This window comes from Gymnoscopelus braueri (assembly GCF_963280865.1).
Source record: "Gymnoscopelus braueri genome assembly, chromosome: 15".
NCBI classification, from domain to species: domain Eukaryota; kingdom Metazoa; phylum Chordata; class Actinopteri; order Myctophiformes; family Myctophidae; genus Gymnoscopelus; species Gymnoscopelus braueri.
Window position 1 is genome coordinate 7,895,041 of NC_137620.1, and position 22,392 is coordinate 7,917,432.

Sequence of the window (22,392 nt, forward strand, 5' to 3'; positions counted from 1 at the left end):
TGTGTGTGTGTGTGTGTGTGTGTGTGTGTGTGTGTGTGTGTGTGTGTGTGTGTGTGTGTGTGTGTGTGTGTGTGTGTGTGTGTGTGTGTGTGTGTGTGTGTGTGTGAGTGGTTCCTGGAAGTGCACTGACACGAGTGCTGGCCTGCTTTGAATGATTCAAATTAGTTCAGATGAGTGTGGAGCCAGGCACGGATTTGCAGGTACAGTGACTCCTCCCACCAAGCTGTGCTTCTCTCAGCCTGTGTGTGTGTGTGTGTGTGTGTGTGTGTGTGTGTGTGTGTGTGTGTGTGTGTGTGTGTGTGTGTGTGTGTGTGTGTGTGTGTGTGTGTGTGTGTGTGTGTGTGTGTGTGTGTGTGTGTGTGTATGAGTGAGAGAGTAGCTGTGTGACCAGGCGAGGGAACACACACACACGCACGCACGCACGCACACACTTTCTGCACCCCAGGCATGTTGCTTCCATTCAAATCTCTCTGGCTTTTTAAAGATGAATTCATACCTCACTGCACATCATACACACAGTCTGAATGAGGTTCTATGCAGCAAGTGCAACACACAATGTTGTGTATATATATATATATATATATATATATATATATATATATATATATATATGGTGTTTATCACTTTGATGTTAGCTGGTAAAGGTACAGCTGATTTTAATGACTTCATGTGTTGCTGGGTAGATCATAACACCTCATGTATCACTTAAAGGGATAGTTCACCAAAAAAATATTTTTATTTTTATCGATTAGTCACCCAATGAAGACTTTTATTTTTTTGTCACATTCCTAAGCCAATAATTTGATGACCAGCCGACCGGTAGGCAGCGGTTCCGGTAGGAGACACACAAAGGAGGCTCTTTGTGTCTCCTACCGGAACCGCTGCCGGTCATCAAATTATTGGCTTAGGAATGCGACAAAAAAAACAAAAAAATGTCCATGAATTCAAGTCTCCATGGGGTGACTAATCGGCAGAAAAAAAGTCATTTTGGGGGTGAACTATCCCTTTAATGTATGTTTTGTATTAATAATAATCTAAATCTGCAGTAACTAATAGTACTAAGTAACTCATCTTGTCAAATAATTGTAGTAGTAATTGCAGTCTTAAAATGTCATTTAGATTTAGCATGTTATTTAGACAGATGCCAGGTTCATTTGTTGACCTGGCATCCTGTAGTCAGTACAGTTTCAATGTACGTACATATTATTTATTTTTGAATGTTTAGACTGATGCTAGGTTCTTGGTTTACCTATGATCCTAGATCACTGAGGCACTGCACTTTCTCTAGGCATTGTGATGTATTACCTTTTGTACTGTCAATCGCCTTGGATTAAGAGTGTCTGCTAAACGCCTAAATTGTAAATTGTATGCATATGTACTTCGGGACTTTCCAGCGCTGCCAGCGACACGCCCTGCAGTATATCCTACTGCACACAAGCCTCAGTGAAATGTGAACCACACACACATACTGTGACAACAGTATATCCTTCCTACTGCACATACCACTCATCAGTGTAATATAAACCCACCACACACACACACACACACACACACACACACACACACATCTTACTTAAGTGAAAGTATCAATACTGCAATGTAGAAATGCTATTACAAGTAAAAGTCCGGAATTCCAAAATGTACTAAAGTAAAAGTACAAAAGTGTTGGTATCAAAATGTACTTAAAGTACCAAAAGTAGAAGTACTCATTAGGCAGAATGTCCCATTTCACAAGTTTTCAAACGTATACAATCTTTTGAAAATAGCAGATCTACAAGCTCACAATGCGTCGCATTGTGAGCTTGTAGATCGGCTATTTTCAAATGGCCTTAATGTATATACTGTAGGGCTGAAGTGGTTAATGTATGTTCTCTAATAAACAACATCTACAAAGTAACTAGTAACTTAAGTTTTCAAATAATTGTAAAAGTACAATATTTGCCTCTGAGATGTAGTGGAGTAGAAGTAAAAGTACAGAAAATCGTAAGTAGGCCTACTCCAGTAAAGTAAAAAATACCTATAAATTGTACTTAAGTACAGTAGTTGAGTAAATGTGCTTAGTTACTGTACACCATGGATGACAGCAGTATATCCTACTGCACACAACCCATCAGTGAAATATGAACCACACACACACACACACACACACACACACACACACACACACACACACAACAGCAGTCTATCCTACTGCACACAACCCATCAGTGTAATATGAACTACACAGAACAGCAGTATATCCTACTTGCCACAAGCGCTGTGTGTGTAATGTGAACCAGACAGACATAACAGAGAGCTGAGGCAGACAAGACAGGTGCAGCGAGTCAGCCAGTGATTAAGAATGAATAAGAGAGAGAGAGCGAGAGAGAGCGAGAGAGAGCGAGAGAGCGAGAGAGAGAGACATGAGGCAGCCATCTCTGCTCTCACTTTGACATTGGGCCAAACAGACCGTATCCTTATTCGAGAGAGCAAAATTCTAGAGCTTGTAGATTGGATTTTGAGCACTGGTAAAATGTGATCTATACAGGTGTGTACATTGACAGTGTTTTGAAATTGACATTTGAAGTCACAAAGAATAAACAATTATTTTAGCGTACGAACACGTGTGAGCGTCCCTTGACTTTAACAAACCTCCCCTCCCTTTGGGTAATATAACTTTACACTTTTGCTGCACGACAAATAGCGAAAATAGCCAATATATAAGCTCTCAACACGTACCATCACACAACGTATTATGAGCTTGACTACCTGCTATTTTGGTTCCACCTATAATGACAGGCCCAAAATAGGGATGCCAGGTTGAAATTGATTAACAAACTCTGCCCTCCTTTGTGTACTGTCATTTTTAACAAACTGTCACTCCTCCTTATTCCTTTTGGGTGCCATCACCGTCTCTTGTGATACGAGCAGGACAGAGCACACCCAGTGCAGTCTATCTACAGTCTACAGGCGCTTAGGGAACGCCCCTTCTATGTGGGAACACCTCAGACCCTAGTCATTTCATTTATGGCCGTGTCGGGAACAGTGGATCGCTTGTTTTGTTGCATTTGATTGATTGATTGATTGAATACTTTATTTAGAAGTTTGCAGGAAAAAAGCCCATGAAAGTACAGTTTAAATACAAGGTCAACTAAATAGGATTGAAAAGCCTAATGGCTTTGTTACAAATGGGGTCCCCATGTACTCAAGGCCTCACTGTCAATGCGCCTGCCTCATTATAATATTAATTTAAATTCATTAAACCATCTCAATGTAACACTTATATGTAATGCTAAATTCACGTCTATAGACTGCGTCCCCCGACCGTTTAGTCCAGAATAATACTGCAATATTACCATGTTATGCAGTTCTGCATAACCCTGCAATATTTCCACTGGGGCACAAAAACATTACAAACAGAAACACAGAATATGTGAGTGAGTGAGAGGTAGAGGGAGAGAGAGAGAGGGGGGGAGGGAGAGAGACATTACAGAACCATGGACAGCGACACAACGGGCTCTCGGCTGGGCTTTGTTGTTAAATTAGATGCATTATATATGCACATACCCGTCAGGAATGTTTAAAATCACATGCTCCTCCGCATCTAGCCATAAGAGAAATGTGTTCATATCAAGCTTAAGTAACACACAACCACATCTGCTTCAGGGGGGAGGCCTTCCTCCCATTCTGTATGGAAGTGGCAGGTTTTCGGGTTCTATGCCTCGCACATTTCCATATCACTTTGTAATACTACGGACGCTTGCGCGCAACGCTCTTGAAAACAAAGCATTGCATTGCCTACTATAGAAGCTGTGAAGGGAGCCAACAGGCCCTTCTTGATGTCAATCAAGTCACCTTGATCCAAGTGGCAGATGCCAAAAAGAGGAGGAGTTTTGTTTAATTTATTTTTATTTTTATTAATTTGTTTGGGGGGCATGTCATGTGGTCTATACCTGCACACCCTTTGTGATCTTTTGGGCACCCCTGCTCAAAACCCAGCTTTTCAGACTCTCATTCCCTACCTAATCCCCCTTTTCTACCTGTATTTCTATAGTTTAACATTTTAAACTAGTTTTCCCAATACAGTTTTATTTTGTTTCTGTAAAGCAACTTTGAGTACTTAGAAAAGCGACGCGCCATATAAATTGTACTTATTATTAGGTGTGCCACATACATCCGATTTATTGCGGGATGGAAAAACAAAAACATCTACTCCCACATTTGTGTTGGGTCATGTCTGTGCAATGGTAAATAAATGATAAATATATTCATTCATATAGCGCCTTCATCCAAAGCACTTTACAATTTACATTCACCTGCAAGGCACCAACCTGCTCATCCTCAGCAGTTAGGGGTTCAGTAGACCGCCCTAGCGTGTCTGATATCTGGTCTAGAGGGGCGGGTTCAAAATCTCCGGAGAGAAATTAGAGATCGAGGCTAGGGGTTCAGTGTCTTGCTCAAGGACACTTAACTCTTAGACTGCCAGAGTTTCTCTAGAACAGTCTGTAGCCTCTGCCAGTGTTTTCTAAGCTAGTACTTAGAAATAGTTATTTTTTTGTCCGTTTATTTTTTAACATTGAAGTGAATGGAGCAGCAACTTCTTGGAAAATGTTATCTCCTGGTTCTTTGGGATGAACAGAAAAATGGAAAAACCCAAAAAATCAAAAATGAATTTAGATTATTTTTTTGTAAAAAATAATTTTAACTCAGATAATGAGTTAAACACCAACTCAGAGGGAGCCAGGTATCGAACCAGGAACCTTTCGTTTTCCCCAAGTGGTAGCTCTACCCCCTGAGCTACTGCCGCAAAGACAGGGTGGGTGTGCAATTAATTAACAAGAAATCTTCCAAAAATCATCTTTTATTATATTTGTCAGTGTTCTATGGCTTACTTTATACTCAACATATCTCAACTAAAGCATATATCAGTCCGGTTTATGAACATTCCTTAAAAATCACATGTTAAGGCAAGTCAATAACGTTAAAACATGAATGATAATGGCCAAAGAGGAGGATCAACACAGACAGACACACACACACACACACACACACACACACACACACACACACACACACACACACACACACACACACACACACACAGAGGAACATTTCCAATCACTTGCAAACAAAACAAGAACAGAATCATGTTTAGAATCAGACAGGAACATTAATCCATTAAGACCGGGAACGCATCTTGTCATTTTAAGATTTCTTTGGCAATTAAAAAAAATAATCGTGGACAATTAGTGCAAATCTTTGAATATATTTTTTTAAAGCAAACATTTGTAACTCAAATCTTTGCTTCTGGGGATTCTACAAATGTCTTCTAAATCCTAACAGTTTTTTGAAAGAACGTATGTTGCTATGTATGTGCTCAAACTTTTTCCATGACAAGGACCCCCAAAATGACCTGTATTTGGCCACGGACTCCCTTCTGAAAATATTTTTTCCCAGGGACCCCCCCAGAAGCAAAGATTTTAGTTAAAGATGTTCGCTTGAAAAAATATATTCAAAGATTTGCAAAATATTTCAAGATTTTGTTTTAAATTAGCAGATCTACAAGCTCATAGGGCGGCACTCAGTGCCGTGCTATGAGCTTGTAGATCTGCTATTTTTGAATCGCCAAAAGTGTAAAATAATGGTTACAGCTGAAATCTAACATGACACAGATGCGTTCACGGATTGAATGGGTTAATATGCCAACAAAACAACGTTTGGTCTATCGCAGAATGTCACCCAAAGACACAGTGGCACTCATGTATTGTTCTACTCATTCATGTATTGTATTATTGTACTCATTCATGTATTATTGTACTCATTCATGTATTCATGTACTCACCATAATGGCAGAACTCAAGGAAGAGGAATGTGTTAAAAGCGTGAGCAACATTGCCACCTAGGGGCGAATCACGTGATGTGCAACAGGCTGCTCATACTGTTTTAGAATGAACCACTTATAAACCCAGGCATCCGTATCGTGGGGAAAGCTTTAGCAGAAAATAACAGATCAACAAGCTCACAATGCGTCGCAAAAAAACACGACACATCGTGAGCTTGTCGATCGGCTATTTTCAGCGAAAGCTTTCCCCACAATAACAGAAAACAGAAAATACACAAGTATAGAGACTTGAGGGACACTTAGTAGTCGATGTTGCACTGCAAAAATAGCCGAATTCCAACTCACGTGGGCGTGTCGATCGGCTTTTTTGTGTGTGAATGTTTTCGCCTATAACGGTTAAAGTGGTTAACTGTCAGTGTTATCATTCACGATGTTGTGCGACTTTCAAATAGCGATCTTTGCGTTAACTATACCGCAACGCAACTTGTGCAAACATTTCCAGAGTTAGCATGTTTTGCTACCGAGTCCGCTACTGTGTACATCGCTAAACAAACAGCAGCATCTCTCAAAAAAAAATTAGAAAAACGAATAAAACTAAAATGCTTGAATGTTGGGATTATTCAAGGATGGGATGATTCCTCACATTTGTAAATTAACTGACAACAAAAAAAAACGTATTGCACGTAAATTAATTCTAGGACGACAACAAAAGAAAATTCTACCCAAAAAAATAAAAAGGCACGCGTTCCTGTCTTTTCTGTGCGCGTTTCAGCAGCGTCATTTAATTTTTTATTTTTTTTACTTGGTACTCGTTCTAACCAGGGGTATTTCCCCCCAGCATTCGTTTTCTGGGGGGAATACGTTCGCTGAAAATAGCAGATCGACAAGCTCACAACGCGTCACAGCTTGTAGATCGGCTATTTTCAGCGAAGATCTTTAATGTAGAGCGAAAACTCTAGACTCTAGAGCAGAGCCCTGAGGCTAATTCTCGGACATCTTGCGGATCATGTAGTTGAGGATGCCGCCGTGGTGGAAGTAGGTCAGCTCCACGTCTGTGTCGAACCTCATCCTCACCTGGAAGGTCTTGCCCGTGTCCAGCTGGGGAGAATCACAACCAGAATCGTCTTCATTGTCACGTCACAGGTTTAACACATTGCCGGCCAAGGACGTTTTAAAACGTTTAGTCTTAGAGTCATCCCAAAAAAAGTTAACCTGTTCAGTCACATTGTAACAATCGCCCTTTTACTCTGAAGGGAAAATTATTAACTAAAAGGATAATCAACGAGATCGACAGGTTTTTAACACATTGGGTGCCAGAGGTTTATTAAAATATTATAAGTTCAGTGCCTGCTATTCTTCCATCCACTTACGTTGATACGTTTCGTGCTGTAGAAGCCCCGACGCGGAAGTGCATGTAAACAAAGCGTGCGTGCGAGACGGCGGAGGGTCCCGACTAACGCCTGGAACAATAATATTTCTAACACGATCCTCCATTGCAGAGTGATCGCCGATCGAAAACGGCTCGCTTCCACCACGTTAAAAAGAAATGGAGATATTAAGCTTTTAGTCAAGGAGTTAACATTGGAAAGGCCGACCGGAAGGATTTTTTACATGGATCCACATCCGGCCTCTCCTTCTCAGAGACTCCTTGGATGATCCCAAAGTTTCGTTAAGAGCGCCCCACGTGGGCCCCACGTATAAAAATTAAATTGGGTCCGTTTTCGGCACTTCTCGTTTGGATTCTCAAAAACGGTCCGGACCGTTTTTGGCACACAATGTGTTAACTGAAATTAAATTAATAATAAAGCCACAAATTAAACAATTGACAAATTAAATGGTAAATAAATAATACACGTCAGGCTTTTAAATAAACTTCTGTCCCTATCTCTTTCCCTAATAACCAAAATAAATAAACAAACAGATCAATAACCCAAATGTTCCTCTCACAAACCCCTCAAATCACAGATTCACCCGTGAACAATAAATAAAGTTACAACGTCAGTCACTTATTCAGAGCGCTGCACGGACAGTCGCCTACTCGCTGGACAAACAATAACAAACAATCTCTCTTTAACGTCCGAACGACCTCTTGTGCAACCGCGGTCTCGGGAATGTCTATTGTGTCCTTATATCCAAACGAAAATGTAATCGATCTTCCGCACTGGCGTCCAAATAATAACTAACGTTCGGGCGGGGTACCCCTATAATTTGTAATCCACAAAGAAACTTAAGACGCTTGGTTTTGCCTCACTGCTGGCCTCGGCTCCTCCCGACTCCAACACCGACCGGTGTCACGTTCACAAACACTACAGCGCTCGTCTCCCACGGCAGCAACGGTAGGCTTCTTCCTCCACGAGTCCGCTGGGTTCGAATGTTCTTTGTTGTTGGCTGCAGCTTACTATTACGTTTAAACTTTAACTTAAACTCTGTAATGCTGGCGCCTGTAGGAGATCTCCTCTCTCTCTCTCCTGTCGCCTCTGCTACACAGGTTTGTATGATCTGTCCTCTGCGTGCACCACACCCTCTATTTGTCAAGTAGAGTGTGGCATCAATCACTCAATCACCCCCAGTGATCAGACCCATTACCCCTCACGTGAATAGGAATGTTCATATTGCTTATAGTGTTATATATCACTCGTATATAATAACATGCATAAGTCGGGCAGATGTTACATATCACACGTATAAAATAACACCCATAGATCAAGCAGATAAATATAATAATATAATGTGCATTTTGTCACAACATGTTATGAAATTTTGAAAAACACACGATTTCTTCTCTCAGACTGCGTTTTTGGTGAAAACAAGCCCTATTCAACTGCCTGTAGCAACAGAGCGGACGGCCGCGGTTACACAATTTTTGTTTCGGTGGAAAGCAGAGTGGCTTGTGTTTCCATGGAGACATTGTATGTTTAAAAAAAAGATTGCCGCCTCATTTAAAAGACACAAAATAAGGTAAAAACGCTGGCAGTGGCGGATGATGTTTTTCCACCCGATTGTGCTCCATCATTTGTTGTTTTCGGTGCAGACTTCTTCAGACTCCACCTCAGCCTGTAGCACTTGCCCTAGCCTTGACGACCTTGCAGGCTTATATTATGCAAAGGTTAAAATGTAATTTAGTAATTTAGACAGATGCCAGGTTCATTTGCTGACCTGGCATCCAATAGCTTGTAGTTTCAATGTACATATTATTAATGTTTTGATATTAGACCGTTTAGACTGATAACAGGTTCCTGGTCTACCTATGATCCTAGATTACTATTTCTATGCTTTCGATGTATAACCTTGTGTTTTCCTAGCTTACAGTAAGTCGCTCTGGATTCATTGTAAATCAATAAAATAGATTGTTTCAAGACAATTAGAGTATACTTTGAATGTAACATTCCCAACTCTACAGATACAGATACAGTAAGTCTTTGGTTGGTGCGTAGCATAGCGTACCTTGACGTCGACCAGCATCCTGGGTGTGAGCTGTTCAGGGATGACCACGTCGTAGCGCTCCCGTCCCGTCAGGCCCAGGCTGTCTGCGGTGTCCCCCGACAGGTACTCCAGAGGGATGACCCCCATCCCCACCAGGTTACTGCGATGGATCCTCTCGTAGCTCTCTGCCAGCACCGCCTTCACACCCTGAAACCAGAAATAAATAGCTCATTTACAAGCTCACAACGCGTTATGAGTTTGTTATAGGTACGTTTGCCAATCTTCGGTCGGACAGTAGGGAGAATGTTCCTATACCACTTTTTTCCTTGCCGATAACGATTCTGATGCCTGAACTTGCATTTCGGTTGATACCCAGTAACCGGTCCAATACCAGTGCATAAAAAAAGAAAAGCATATATAACCAGGGGTACACATAACTGGGGCGCAAGTGCGCATGCGTCGTCAAAATTCATGCTGCGCTGCACATCAAACGAAGGGAGGCGCTCTCGCGTACCAACAGCTGGGACCGCTGGGACAGGAATTTACTTCCTGAAGCCACACTCACACATTCACGGTGAAGCACGCGTCCGCCCCATACACACCCATGGGGCGGAGGCGGAGAGGGAGGGGACGCATGCTGCACGTGAATGTGTGAGTGTGGCCTCGAATCCTGACGCAGTCAGTCGCACGCAGCAAGCTGCTGGCTGAGTTACAGGAACTCGTCACCGATGATGAACGCACCGTGATGTGGTGCAAAATATGCCGTGAACATCGCAATCTGGCGGATAAAAGCAGCGACTTTTATACAGGGACAAAGAATTTCAGTCACCCAGCTTTTGATAAGCATGAGAAAAGCAAAGAGCAGAGCACATCAACATAGTGCAAACAATTATAACAGGAGCAGGCAAGTTATCCATGTATCCCTCTTTTATCCATCCTGCAAGACGTGTCGCGGCAAAATGTATTTATTTCTTTATTTGGTGCGCACCAAGTAACATATCCAGGTGCTCCCCTGAGAACTAGACCAAAAACGTTATGTGCACCCCTGTATATAACATTTTCAAATGAAACTTGAAAGTCCCTCGAAAGTCAGCTATTTTGGGAGTTTGACACGGTCGTACAATGTAGTACTGCACAAATAATCAAAGACAAAAATAACGCACATCCTCCATCTTTGGTGATGAGCCAAACACTGAACACTCACCAGCAGAAAGGGACCTTTAGCGGCCCAGTCTCTGGAGCTGCCCGAACCATACTCCTTCCCTGCCAGGATGAGGAGAGCATGGCCGGCCTGCTGGTACCTCTCCGCTGCATCGAACACATCCATCTGTACACAGAGAATAACCACAGTGATACCAGTTAAGACACCGGCCTCGCATTCTGATCGCACGAGAACTTTGGCGCTGATCTGTAGCCAATCTGTAAGTTCACATTGTGTCGCTGCGAGCTAGTAGACTGACTAGATTTGGCACTGTAAATCACGCTTAACCCATTAAGACCGGGAACGCATACTGTGTCATTTTAGATGTCTTTGGGCTATTCAAAAATATCAGATGCACAAGCTGAGTGCCGCGCTATGAGCTTGTACATCTGATATATATTATTTTTTAATCGTGAAAATCTGTGCAAATCTTTGAATATATATATATTTTTAAGCGATCATTTTTGCTTCTGGGGGATTCTACAAATGTCTTCTAAATCATAACATTATTATTTATTTATTTTAAACTTATGTTATATAATATTAGTGGTTCTCAAACTTTTTTCATGTCAAGGACCACCCAAAATTATATGTATTTGTCCGCGGACCCCCACCTCAAAATGTTTTGTTCCAGGGACCCCCCAGAAGCAAGGAGCGGCAGTGGCTCAGGGGTTGAGTGGCCGGGTAGACTGAACTGGAAACCGCAAGGTTCCCAGTTCTATCCCGGGCTCCCCCAGAGTTAGTGTCGAAGTGTCCTTGAGCAAGACATTGAACCCCTAATTGCTCCCGATGAGCAGGTTGGTGCTTTGCATGGTTTTCCTCCGCCATCGGTGTGTGAATGTGTGTGTGAATGGGTGAATGTAATGCACAATCTATGTAAAGCGCTTTGGATAAAAGCCCTATATAAATGCACCATTTACCATTTAAGCAAAGATTTGAGTTAAAAATGTTAATATATATTCAAAGATTTGCACACAATTTCACGATTTTCTTTCAAAAATAGCTTGTATATCTGATATTTTTGAATAGCCAAAGAAATAAAAAAATGACACAGATGCGTTGCCGGTTAATACAGCAGCGGTTCTGAAAATGACTGAAAACGCGAGGAACAACTCACCGTTTCGTCGGTTGGCAGGTACAGAGTGCGCGGCGCTTGTTTGTTGAGGAACTTGTTGAAGAGGCGGATGTTGGCGAAGGTTCCGCGGGCCATGACGGCGTCGTTGCCTCGCCGCGAGCCGTACGAGTTGAAGTCACGTGGGGTCAAACTGTGAGAACAAGAGGAGGTGGAATTAAGACCAGAAAGTAGGGATACACTCTTAATCGGTGGGTCAATCGTAATGGTATCGGCAATATTGGCCTTAACACTTTACCTGCCAATCACGAGTATAACCGTTGATGAAAAATACACCCGTTTACTGCCATCCACGAGTATAACCGTTTTTCCAAAAAAAAAAAAAACGTTTTTTTTTTTGTCTTTTTTTTTTCCAATTTATCCACACAGAACCAGAGATATCACGATCCAAAGATTTCTAGCTCCATTCACTCCTTGGTTAACTTATTACTTTAAAATCCTGTATCTCGGCTCCTGTGTAAAAAAAAATTAAACACTGGCACTGGGGGAAGTAAAATAAAAAAAACCCTCTGGCAGGGAATGTGTTAAAAGGTCTAGTGAAATGAAAAATGTTTTTCACAATTTTAGAGCATATCCGTGGTCATCATATGGGCACACCTAACAATAGATGCCCAAAAAATGAAAAACATTTTATATCAAAAGTCCCTAAAAAGCCAATCTTAATTACTTCCTGTAAACGAAAACGTGCTGCGTGATGACATAGATACACTTTCATGAATATAAATTAATCTTAATTTTGTTCACCTGTGTGATTCCCATAACTGCACGTTCCTCCAAACACAGCTGATTTTAATTACAGAGCTACTATTTTTTATCTCATTCAAGATGACGTCCAGACGGTGTATTACTCATTTTAAACTTAATCAGCACACTAAAATATGTATCTGAAAACATTTTAGGTTAGAAATAAGCAACTTGGTAACAAACATTCTGAACAGTGGCCGTCTGTCTCCCTTACAAACAATAACACTGCGCACCATGTGAGTGAGGTTCTACCATGCCATAGCCTGAAGGGATGGAACCTTGGTTGCGAGGCCGTCTCAGACTGAAACGTTAAAATAAAATGACCGAACATGTCAAATGTTAAAAATGTGTTTTAACTGATATTGTATTTTATGATATTCATGTTTGAAAAAAAGTATTTTGTGATGATGATGAAAGGCTGCAGATTCAATCAGTGTTTTCTGGGAAAGCTTTCAAAAGGGTCAACAAGTTGGAACAATGTTACTACATTGTTAGGCCATCAGGGACACTTCGTTTTACTGGATGGACCAGGAGGTGAACCGGTGACCTCTCTGGCCACTAAGCTATGGCTGCTCCAAATATATTCATTTATTCACAGTGGATTTTACATTACAGGCCTATGCAGGCTTAAACGGGCTTAAATCAATCATTATAAAAGGCAAACATTCATACATACCGTGGCCTTTATATACTATACTGTATACTGCATCATGTGTACTGTATAAATGTTTTGTCAAGGATTTTTGGACATGGTCAAACTTTGAAGTTGCATGGGGCTCCTAGATACACAAATAACATTTTGTACACACAGTTGCAGATTATGTCGAGTTAATATGTCCCGATAGGATTTAAGTTTTGACCAGTACAGCTAATGCGTGACATTTCTTACAATTAGTTAGGTTAGCAGCCTCTGAATGGACTGTTGACACTAAGCAAGCTTGTAGCATCATCAGATTTTGGTCCGGAGGTGTGAGGTGCAGATCTGCTAACCAGGATCCTGGACTTTCCTGTCTCTCAGCATTTTACTATGTCAGAATAGTGTTTCTCAAACGTTTTCATAATTGATATGTATTTGGCTGCAGACAGTACACCCAGTTGAAAATATGTTGTCCCCCCATAAGAGAAGATCTGTCTACATTACTCAAAAATAGCAGCTCTACAAGCTCGCAACGCATTGCGAGCATTGAGGCTGTGAATGTGCGCCCCAAAGCGAACATTCAACGAAGAATAGCAGACCTACAAGCTGGCAACGTGACTCGTTGTGAGCTTGTATGTCTGCTAAGATATGTAGTGTTGATTGAAAACAGGAAGGGGCCTAGTAAAGAGCCCTTGGGAATCCGGTCAACTAAGTACAGGGTTTAATTGGTTAATGAACAGTGTTGCCATGTCCGCTTATTATAAGCAACTTTGGGCTGGTTTTTCTATAAAGTCACTTGTAAATATTGGTAGTTGCGGGTTGTGTTTTTTTCTTTAGTTTCTAAAGTGTTATTGTTTATTTGGGCTTGTTTTCTAAATGTTGTTTAAACCAGAGGCTCTCAAACATTTACATGTGAAGACTCCCAAATTAATGTATTTGTCCACACCCCCACCTGGGGGCAACACTGTTGACCCATTAACACTTTGCGTGCCAATCGCGTAGATCTACGCGAACCTAAATAATTGCGCAGCGTGCCAGTCGCGTAGATCTACGCAAAGTGGTCTTTTTTTTTCCTTTTTCTCGAAGGTTCACATTTCATTGTAGGCCTCCCTCGCAGTGACACATTTCATTGTAGCACACCCGGATATGGAAATATCCGTATCCAGAGATTTTCGTTCCCACCCGCCTCCGCTCTAAATCTTCCCCTAATCCGCAATTATCTCGGTTGCTGTTTTTCTCCTCGCTGATCGCTGTTTCAAACTGCGACAACTTCAAAATGGACGATCGCCGATTGAAACGGTCTTCTCTGGGCCACTCACACAGCTACCCTGTGTGTCTACAAACAGTTTAACGCGCGATCTTAAAGTAATACTAGGTAACGTTTTCAACAAAACTAAAGTTAAATTGTATATCTTTTGCGAGTGGCAAAAGTTTCACAACACCCACTCCGTGAATTTCACCCCCGGAAGCCTTTTATTTATATATTTTCTATTGAACGTGTACGGGGGGGACTTTCCCGGGAAAATGACGTTCCTGGCCAACGTCATGACGTCGTGGCCGACGTCCTCAGGAACTACCGCAACGGTTTCCTGTTTGGCCAGGAACTACCGCGCTATTAACAAAAAGGAACCTCACGCTGATTTTAAGATAATGTAGGATTGGGAGATCGAAAAAGAACAGAAAAAGAAAGCACAGCTCATGGTAACTAATGCTCCACTGGCTAAGAGAAACGATCCGTAGATAGTATAAAACAATTAAAAGATCGCTTTTTGAAACGCTTCCGGCTTCCGGTGAAAACGGATGGAATTCTGGGTAATCGAGGACTAGGGAAATTGTATGCAGTGACGGTAGTGACCAGCAGAGGTTGCTAAAAATCGTTATTTGTGATTTTGCATTGTACAACTTTAAAGGAGGAGTTCACCCAAAAAATTACTTATTTTCTATCAATTACACACCCCATGAAGCCTTGATTTCATAGATTTATTTTTGTTTTTGTGGCATTCCTAAGACAATAATTTGATGACCGTGTGTATTTCCGGTAGGAGACACAAATAATCTACTTTGTGTCTCCTACCGGATACATTAGCCGGTAGGAGACGGGAATCAAATTATTAGCTTAGGAATGCGACAAAAACAAAAAAGAATCCATGGATTCAAGGCTTCATAGGGTGTGCAATTGATAGAAAATAAATATTTTTTTGGGTGAACTCCTCCTTTAAGGTATTTAGCGAGGTCTGTGGCGACGTGAAAAAAACAAAAAAACAACAATAAATCGCTGGCACTGGTGAGTACATTATGATATTAAACTCTGGTGTGGAATGTGTTAAGACCTGTAATTTATTTATTTCTTTGGCTTTTAAAAAATAGCAGATATACAAGCTCATGGCGCAGCACCGAGTGCCGCACCATGAGCTTGTAGATCTGCTATTTTTGAAAAATCATGAAAACTTTAGCAAATCTTTGAATGTATATTTTTTAAAGCGAACTTTTGTAACTCAAATCTTTGCTTCAGTGGAATTCTACAATTCTATTGTTGCTATAATCAGTGGTTCTCAAACTTGTTCATGTCAAGGACCCCCAAAATGATATGAATTTGGCCGCGGGCCCCCAGCTCCAGGGACCCCCCAGAAGCAAATATTTGAGTTACAAATGTTCGCTTTAAAAAAATATATATATTCAAATATTTGCACAAATCTTCACGATTTTTCAAAAATAGCAGATCTACAAGCTCATAGCGCGGCACTCGGTGCCGCGCTATGAGCTTGTATATCTGCTATTTTTGAATAGCCCAAAGAAATCTCAAGTGACACGGATGCGTTCCCGGATTGAATGGGGTTAATGCAAGTTTAATTGGGGTCCTCCCTCCCATTCCACCAGGGACTCACCCCCTGCCAGTGAGGTAGCGTGCGGCGGGGCTGTTGCGAGCGATGTTCCCGGCAGGAGAGATGTGGTCCGTGGTGACGGAGTCGCTGAAGTTCAGCAGCACGTACGCATCGTTGATGGACCTGGGCGGCTGCAGCTCCCTGGTCTGATGGGGGAGAAATGGAACACCACAGTGCAACATGAATCAATTAATCTATCTTTATTGTCGCAACACAATTACAGGGGAAACTCTTGTTTAGTCAGGCTTTCAACGATTGCAGCTCAAGGAGCAAAAGAGAATAATTAGAAGCAAAGAATGGAAAACAAAATGAGCACAAAGAGCCTGAAAAAGCAGCATGTTAAAATCATTTAACCCTTTAAGACCTGAGGCAGATTCTACAAATGCCTTCTAAATCAGTTGTTCTCAAATGTTTTTGTGCCAAGGACCCCCAAAATGATATGTATTTGGCCGCGGACCCCCATCCGATTTTTTTTTGTGCCAGGGACCCGCGGAAGAGAAGATTTGTGTAGAAAAGAATCTAAATTATTCAACATTTACAAGACAGATGTACAAGCTTGCGGCACAAGTTGACGCGCTTGTGAGCTTGTATACGTTTTCTGAAAAGATTATGTTGCTATAGCTAAAATCTAAGATGACACAGATGCTTTCCTGGTCTTAATGGGTTAAAGAGGTCCTAAATCACATGTAGTGCATTCAGTATAGTGCATGTCAGTATCATGTCGCTTAGAAATCCGAATGGAAGTCCTAAACACATTAAATGTGCGTCAGTATAGTGCAAATCTATAGTGCAAATCAGTTAAGCAAAGGTGACAGTCATAGGTTTTGTTCAGCAGCCCGACAGCTGCTAGTTATGAACGGATTCATTAGAGATGGGGAAAATGTTTTGATTAGTCATAAGATTGCGATTCTTTTTGTCAGGATCGTGACATTCCCACCCTTATTAATCATAGGGCTTCTGAAATTCAGAAGCCCTATGATTATTATTCATAATCTGAATATGAACGCATCTGTAGGATTTCCTCTCAAATCTCAAAGGATCGCTGTCAGATTCGTGATTCATTAAATATTCATGAGCCATGTTATAAGTCCCAATATAATTGGACACCACGGGAATGATACATGTGTCGGCAGTGCAAACATCTGTTTGCTTTTTGTATTAATACTTTTAATTAATACTTTAAGTGCTTTGGACAACTCTATTTTCATATTTGTGTGATCTGTGTTACTTTAAATGTCCACTAGGGGGCACATGAACACACAGTCAGACAACGATGAAGGCCTCATATCCAGGTTTTGATATTAAACTGTATAGACTGATGATAGGTTCTTGGTTTACCTATGATCCTACATTACTATTTCTATGCATTTGATGTATACCTTGCTCACTGTAAATCGCTCTGGATTAAGCTGCTAAACGCCTAAATTGAAAATTGTAAACATCCAAAACGGCATGTGAATCCTGTAATCTGCAATCCTCTATGAGTAATATACTCACTGTAACTATATGGTTGTGGCTAGTTATGTATTATTGAACTATGTATGTATGTATGTATATTTACCAGTCCGTCAAAGAAGGGTGGAGACTTGATGTAAGTGGAACTGGGGTCCCAGGTGTACAGTTTGTCAGAGGGAGCGATCAGCGCGTTCCAGCGTTCGTTCACGGTCTGCAAGAGACCAACACATTCAAGACATGACATCAGTGTCACTGTGACACAAGCCGTTCAGCATCAGTGTCAGTCAAAAGAAGAGACAGAGCCACAGGTAATAAAGATCAGGTTTGCCGTGAGACAAGAGCCTAAGTGTGCCTTCGGATTTTGTGACAACCACTCATTATTATTGCAATATATATCGTTGCTGTCGGGCAGAAACGTTTTGTGTTTTTTCGTAAATTAACGCCCTACTTGATCATACTACAGCGTCACACAAAAGCATCAAAAGCAGCAGATCTACAATCTTGTTTCGAGCTTGTAGATAGTTTTTAACTCTGTATGAAACTCTCTCCCCGCCCCGCACCATAAGAAAGGGGCCTCTAGTACCTCGATCTTCGCGTAGACCTCTTTAAACATGGAGGGGATGACAAACTCTCTCTCCACAGCCTGGATCTCCTCTCTGGTGGGCCAGATGTCCCGAAGGAAGATCTCCTTTCCTTCGGCGTTGACAGCTACAAAGACAAAGCGCAGAGAACAAGATACTAGACATCATCAGCACGACAACAAGGACTGGGAATCACTTCAGAAAACGTCAAAACCAAGCCAAACAAGACTCCAAAAGCTGCCAGAAGAAGCAACATACATGTATGAAGAAAATAAATGGTCGCTTTTGAACCTTGTATGTTCAAACAGCGTTTCTTTTCAGGAAATGGAACATTTTCCAAACACACTGTGAGTTTGCAGATTGGGCATTTTTGCTACTTTTGCATGAGACTGGCATACATCGATGTATAAAATAGAGTATTCATTTATTAAGGAAAAACTAAAAAAATATATGGAGATACAAGGTTTCTGCCCGACAACAATATGAAGTTACCAATTAAAGCTCAGCTTAAGCCAAATTTATACTCCGTAGTGTCACAATGGACAATGGTGTCACTTGTCAAAAAGAAAAGCGAGGCTAGCTTGTAAATCTGTTATTTTTGGCACGTGACACCCTCACAATAGAGTTCTCAACGGGCCTGAAATTTAAGGCCCGGCCCTAACTGGGCCCTACTGGGCCGGCCCGAGGCCGATTTTTGATTGAGTTTTGGCCATTGTCGCCCGGTCGGACGGCGACACGTGAGTAAAGTTCACTTTGAGCTGCATCCAACACACCCACTGCCATTTTTGTCGAACTTACCGTTAGGCCGCTAGGGGCAGTTGAAAGTTATTTTTGGGGGTAATAGATCTTTTTTTTTATTTAAATTTTTTTCTTCACATAACCCGAGGCTCGGCCCGGCCCGAATAATTAGCACAGATTTTGGGCCCGGCCCGGCAACGTCGGGTCGGGCAGAATTTGAGAACTCTACCTCACACATCCAAGTATGAATTAAGCTTAACAGTCTACTAGTTACCTATTGGCTCCGTCTCAAAGTCGATCCTCACAGTTCCGGCGATGGCGTAGGCGATGACGAGGGGTGGCGAGGCCAGGTAGTTGGCTCTCGTGTTGGGGTGGACACGCCCCTCGAAGTTTCTGTTCCCTGATAGGATCCCTGCGGCCACCAAATCTCCCTGAAACAATGACCAACCAAACCAGCAAAAATATTTATTTATATTTTTATACTCTGGCTAATGTAGAGAGTGAACGTCTATAAGTTGCTATATCTAATTAATACAAAGGTATCAAATGCGCTAAATGTAATCTTGAAAAAATAATTTAAAAAATGTATAGTGTGCACAAAAAGCTACAATCAGTAGGTTGTCTCTTTTCTAATTGAGAGAGGTAAACAATGTCTGAACTACAATAAAAATGGCAGTGCATCTAGTGTCCAATCCAGTGTCTACTTGACATTCTTAACTTGATTGACATGGTTAACCATTTGGTGTCCTACATGACACAAGTTATTATTATTATTTTTTTACGTTAGATTCATTAAAATAAGTCTTGTCTACAGTAAGTGAAATGTTGTTACCTGGGTAATCGCCTCGGTCACAGGCTCTGGGAGGGGTCCACTGTTTCCGATACAGGTCATACAGCCGTAGCCCACCACCTCAAATCTAACAGGACAGAACCGGGACAATATTTGCCATGTATACATTACATTAATTCATGCATTGTTGAACCATAAAATATACCAAACCATAACCAAACATGTTAGGGCTTAAGTGTATTGCTCAAGGATACTCTTTGACACAAATACTGGGCGAGCTACAGTAGAGGGCAAACCGGTGACCTTTCGGATTACCAGAATGCTCACTAAGCTCCTGCCGGTCAGCCGCCCATAAACAACATGGAATTTACCTAAAAGGAGCTTAAATCACACTCATGTCGACTGTGAGAAGAAATGGTAAACAGAAGAATTGCTATTATTACAGTGGACTACATTTACCTGGGGGTTTGGTTTGAACTAGTAAAGTAGCACATTCTCACATGACTCTTACAGGGGGGTAACAGTTAATCAATCGATTAATAGAAAATAATCAATTTTTAATAACATAATCGACTTGTCAGGTAGCATAAATGGACCGTGGGCTGCAAGTTGTCATTAGGTGAAAACTAGCAATATATTCGTGATACCGTTGTTCGTCAAAGTATAAAGTAGGAAACATAAAACATGCCTTTTGTTTAATTTTGATTAAGCCTCTCAGTGCCAAGCCACGAGTTATCCCGAGTTTTTTCTGAATGCCCTCAGTGCCAGAACGAAAAATCCAGAGTTTAATTTTTTTATATTTTTATTATTATTATTATTAACACATTAACCGCCAAGAACGTAGTCCTACGGTCCGTTAAATCCAACTGTTAAGCGCCGAGACCGTAGCCCTACGGTCCACGGTCTTTTCGCGCTATTAATGTCCGGGTTCACATTCGGATTTTTTTTTATCCACTTCCGTTTCCGGTGTGATGACCGGAAACGGAATTATTTGGGATCCGGTTTTGACGATCACGTCCGCTCCCATTCTACAGACGAAACTGAAACTCAATTCTCTTCCTGTAGTTTTTTCTCCTCGCATTTCACTGTTTAACGTAATCCGCTCTAACTACAACATGGATGCCCCGTTTGACACGTGATTTTCACTGGGAGATACGTTGAGATGTCGCGGATGTAAACAGACCTTGTACGGCTCAATCTTAAGGATTTTAACAAGATCTATGGCGACATGAAAAAAACAAAAAAACAACAAAAACACCTTGGCACTGGTGAGTACATTATGAGATTAACCTCTGGCGGTCGATGTGTTAATATTATTTTTTTTTTTGAAAAGAATGTTCAGAACCCAATATATCGTGATCCGAAGATTTGCTGCTCCATTCACTCCTTGTTTAACTTATAACTGAAAAAGGCTGTATCTCGCTTCCTAAGCACTTTTTTTTAACTTTTTTACTAAAAAAATGCTGGCACAGTATGAACATATTTTTTTATTTCATTGGCACTGAGAGAGTTCAGAATAATCGCTAAGAAATGACAAATAGTTGATGCAGCCCCACATGACTCCAATAACATCTGTTGGGTGGAAACCTCATATGTTCAAAACCATCAAAAGTAGCAGATCTACAAGCTCAAAACGCATCGCTTCGCGCCACGTTTAGAGCTTGTAGATCTGCTACTTTTGATGCTTTTGTGTGACACTGTAGTGTGATCAAGTAGGGCGTTAATTTAGGAAAACACAAAAAGTTAGAATATGGAGATAAGAGGTTTCTGCCCTGACAGCAACGATATAGTCCACGAGTCCCTCTGTGCTTGAGCCTGTTGTGTGGTCTGTAAATAATTTAAAGCAGTTTTGGTCACAAAGGGTTTATTTACTTATATTCCCCAGCCTTTACGTACCCGAGCTGAAAGAGGTAGTCCATGACCCCGCTCTCCTTTAAGTAGTAGGTGACCACTCCGCTGCCCGGTGACAGGCTGGTCTTTATGTACGGCTTCACACTCAAACCGTGCTCTATGGCCTTCTTCGCCAGCAGCCCTGAGAAAAAATTTAAATGTAAAAAAAGAAGAAGAAAGAAACGGAAGTCTTGCTAGACGAGATTGAAATCTCGAAATTTCAATCTTTTTTTTTCAAAGTTTTTTTTTTTCCCGGTTGCATAGTGTTCTGTCACTATGAACGTCAGATATTAAAAAAATAAAATCTACTGGACCATTCATCCTAAGATATAACATCATAGAAAAGGTAAGAAAACCGTGGTCCAAAATTCCCCTTTAACCCATTAAGACCTGAGGCGATTCTTTAAAAAAATCTAAATATTAACAGTTTTTGAAAAAAACAAAAAAAACAAACATTTTTTTTCAAGATTTTTCAAAGATAGCAGATCTACAAGCTCATAGCGCGGCACCGAGCTTGTATATCTGCTGTTTTTGAATAGCCAAAGAAATCTAAAGTGACACAGATGCGTTCCAAGTCTTACCGCTATGGTGCAACGTGCCATTAACGTGTTTCACGTGTTTTACCGCTATGGTGCAACGTGCCATTAACGTGTTTCACGTGTTTTTTTTCAGAATTTGCAGCTCCATCCACTCCTTGTTTAACTTATAACTGAAAAAGGCTGTATCTCGCTTCCTAAGCACTTTTTTTTTTTTACTTTGAAAAAAAAATCGTACTGGCCAGAAATAGACAGAAATAATTCGGGCACTCAATGAGTTAATGGGTTAAGGCCCGGCCCAAACTGGGCCCTACAGGGCCAGCCAGAGGCTCGGCCTTGCCCGAGCAATTACCATACTTTTAGACCCCAAAACCAGGTGCTTGTGGGCTTACTGTCCTCAAAGTCCCACATCCAACAAGCTTTGAACTGAGTAGATTGGACCTTCCGTTCCAGAGATAATGGCCAAAACATCTTGAAAACGGCCACTTTCGCTGATTTTCGATTGAGTTTTGGCCATTGTCGCCCGTTTTTCTTTAATAACACGGGCTAGGAAGGTCGGACG

General features: G+C 41.3%; 1 protein-coding gene across 2 annotated transcripts in view; it reads right to left on the bottom strand.

The window, feature by feature from the left end:
* Positions 1-5,210: 5,210 nt before the first annotated feature.
* The window catches only part of aco1 (aconitase 1, soluble), a 39,358-nt gene continuing 22,176 nt past the window's right edge, over positions 5,211-22,392 (bottom strand). Inside the window, exons 12-22 of one of the 2 annotated variants that reach the window (XR_013934534.1) lie at positions 21,301-21,436; positions 19,447-19,531; positions 18,889-19,045; positions 17,879-18,003; positions 17,402-17,506; positions 15,844-15,986; positions 11,563-11,710; positions 10,449-10,571; positions 9,266-9,451; positions 6,087-6,919; positions 5,211-5,969 (exon numbers count right to left, since the gene is read on the bottom strand). Coding sequence is in view for 1 of the 2 variants with exons in the window: in XM_080451125.1 (XP_080307251.1) it covers positions 6,803-6,919; positions 9,266-9,451; positions 10,449-10,571; positions 11,563-11,710; positions 15,844-15,986; positions 17,402-17,506; positions 17,879-18,003; positions 18,889-19,045; positions 19,447-19,531; positions 21,301-21,436 (1,325 nt within the window). In the remaining variant the exon portion in view is untranslated. Of the gene's footprint in view, positions 6,920-9,265; positions 9,452-10,448; positions 10,572-11,562; positions 11,711-15,843; positions 15,987-17,401; positions 17,507-17,878; positions 18,004-18,888; positions 19,046-19,446; positions 19,532-21,300; positions 21,437-22,392 lie in introns of both variants that reach the window. The other variant, XM_080451125.1, reaches the window with a different exon arrangement.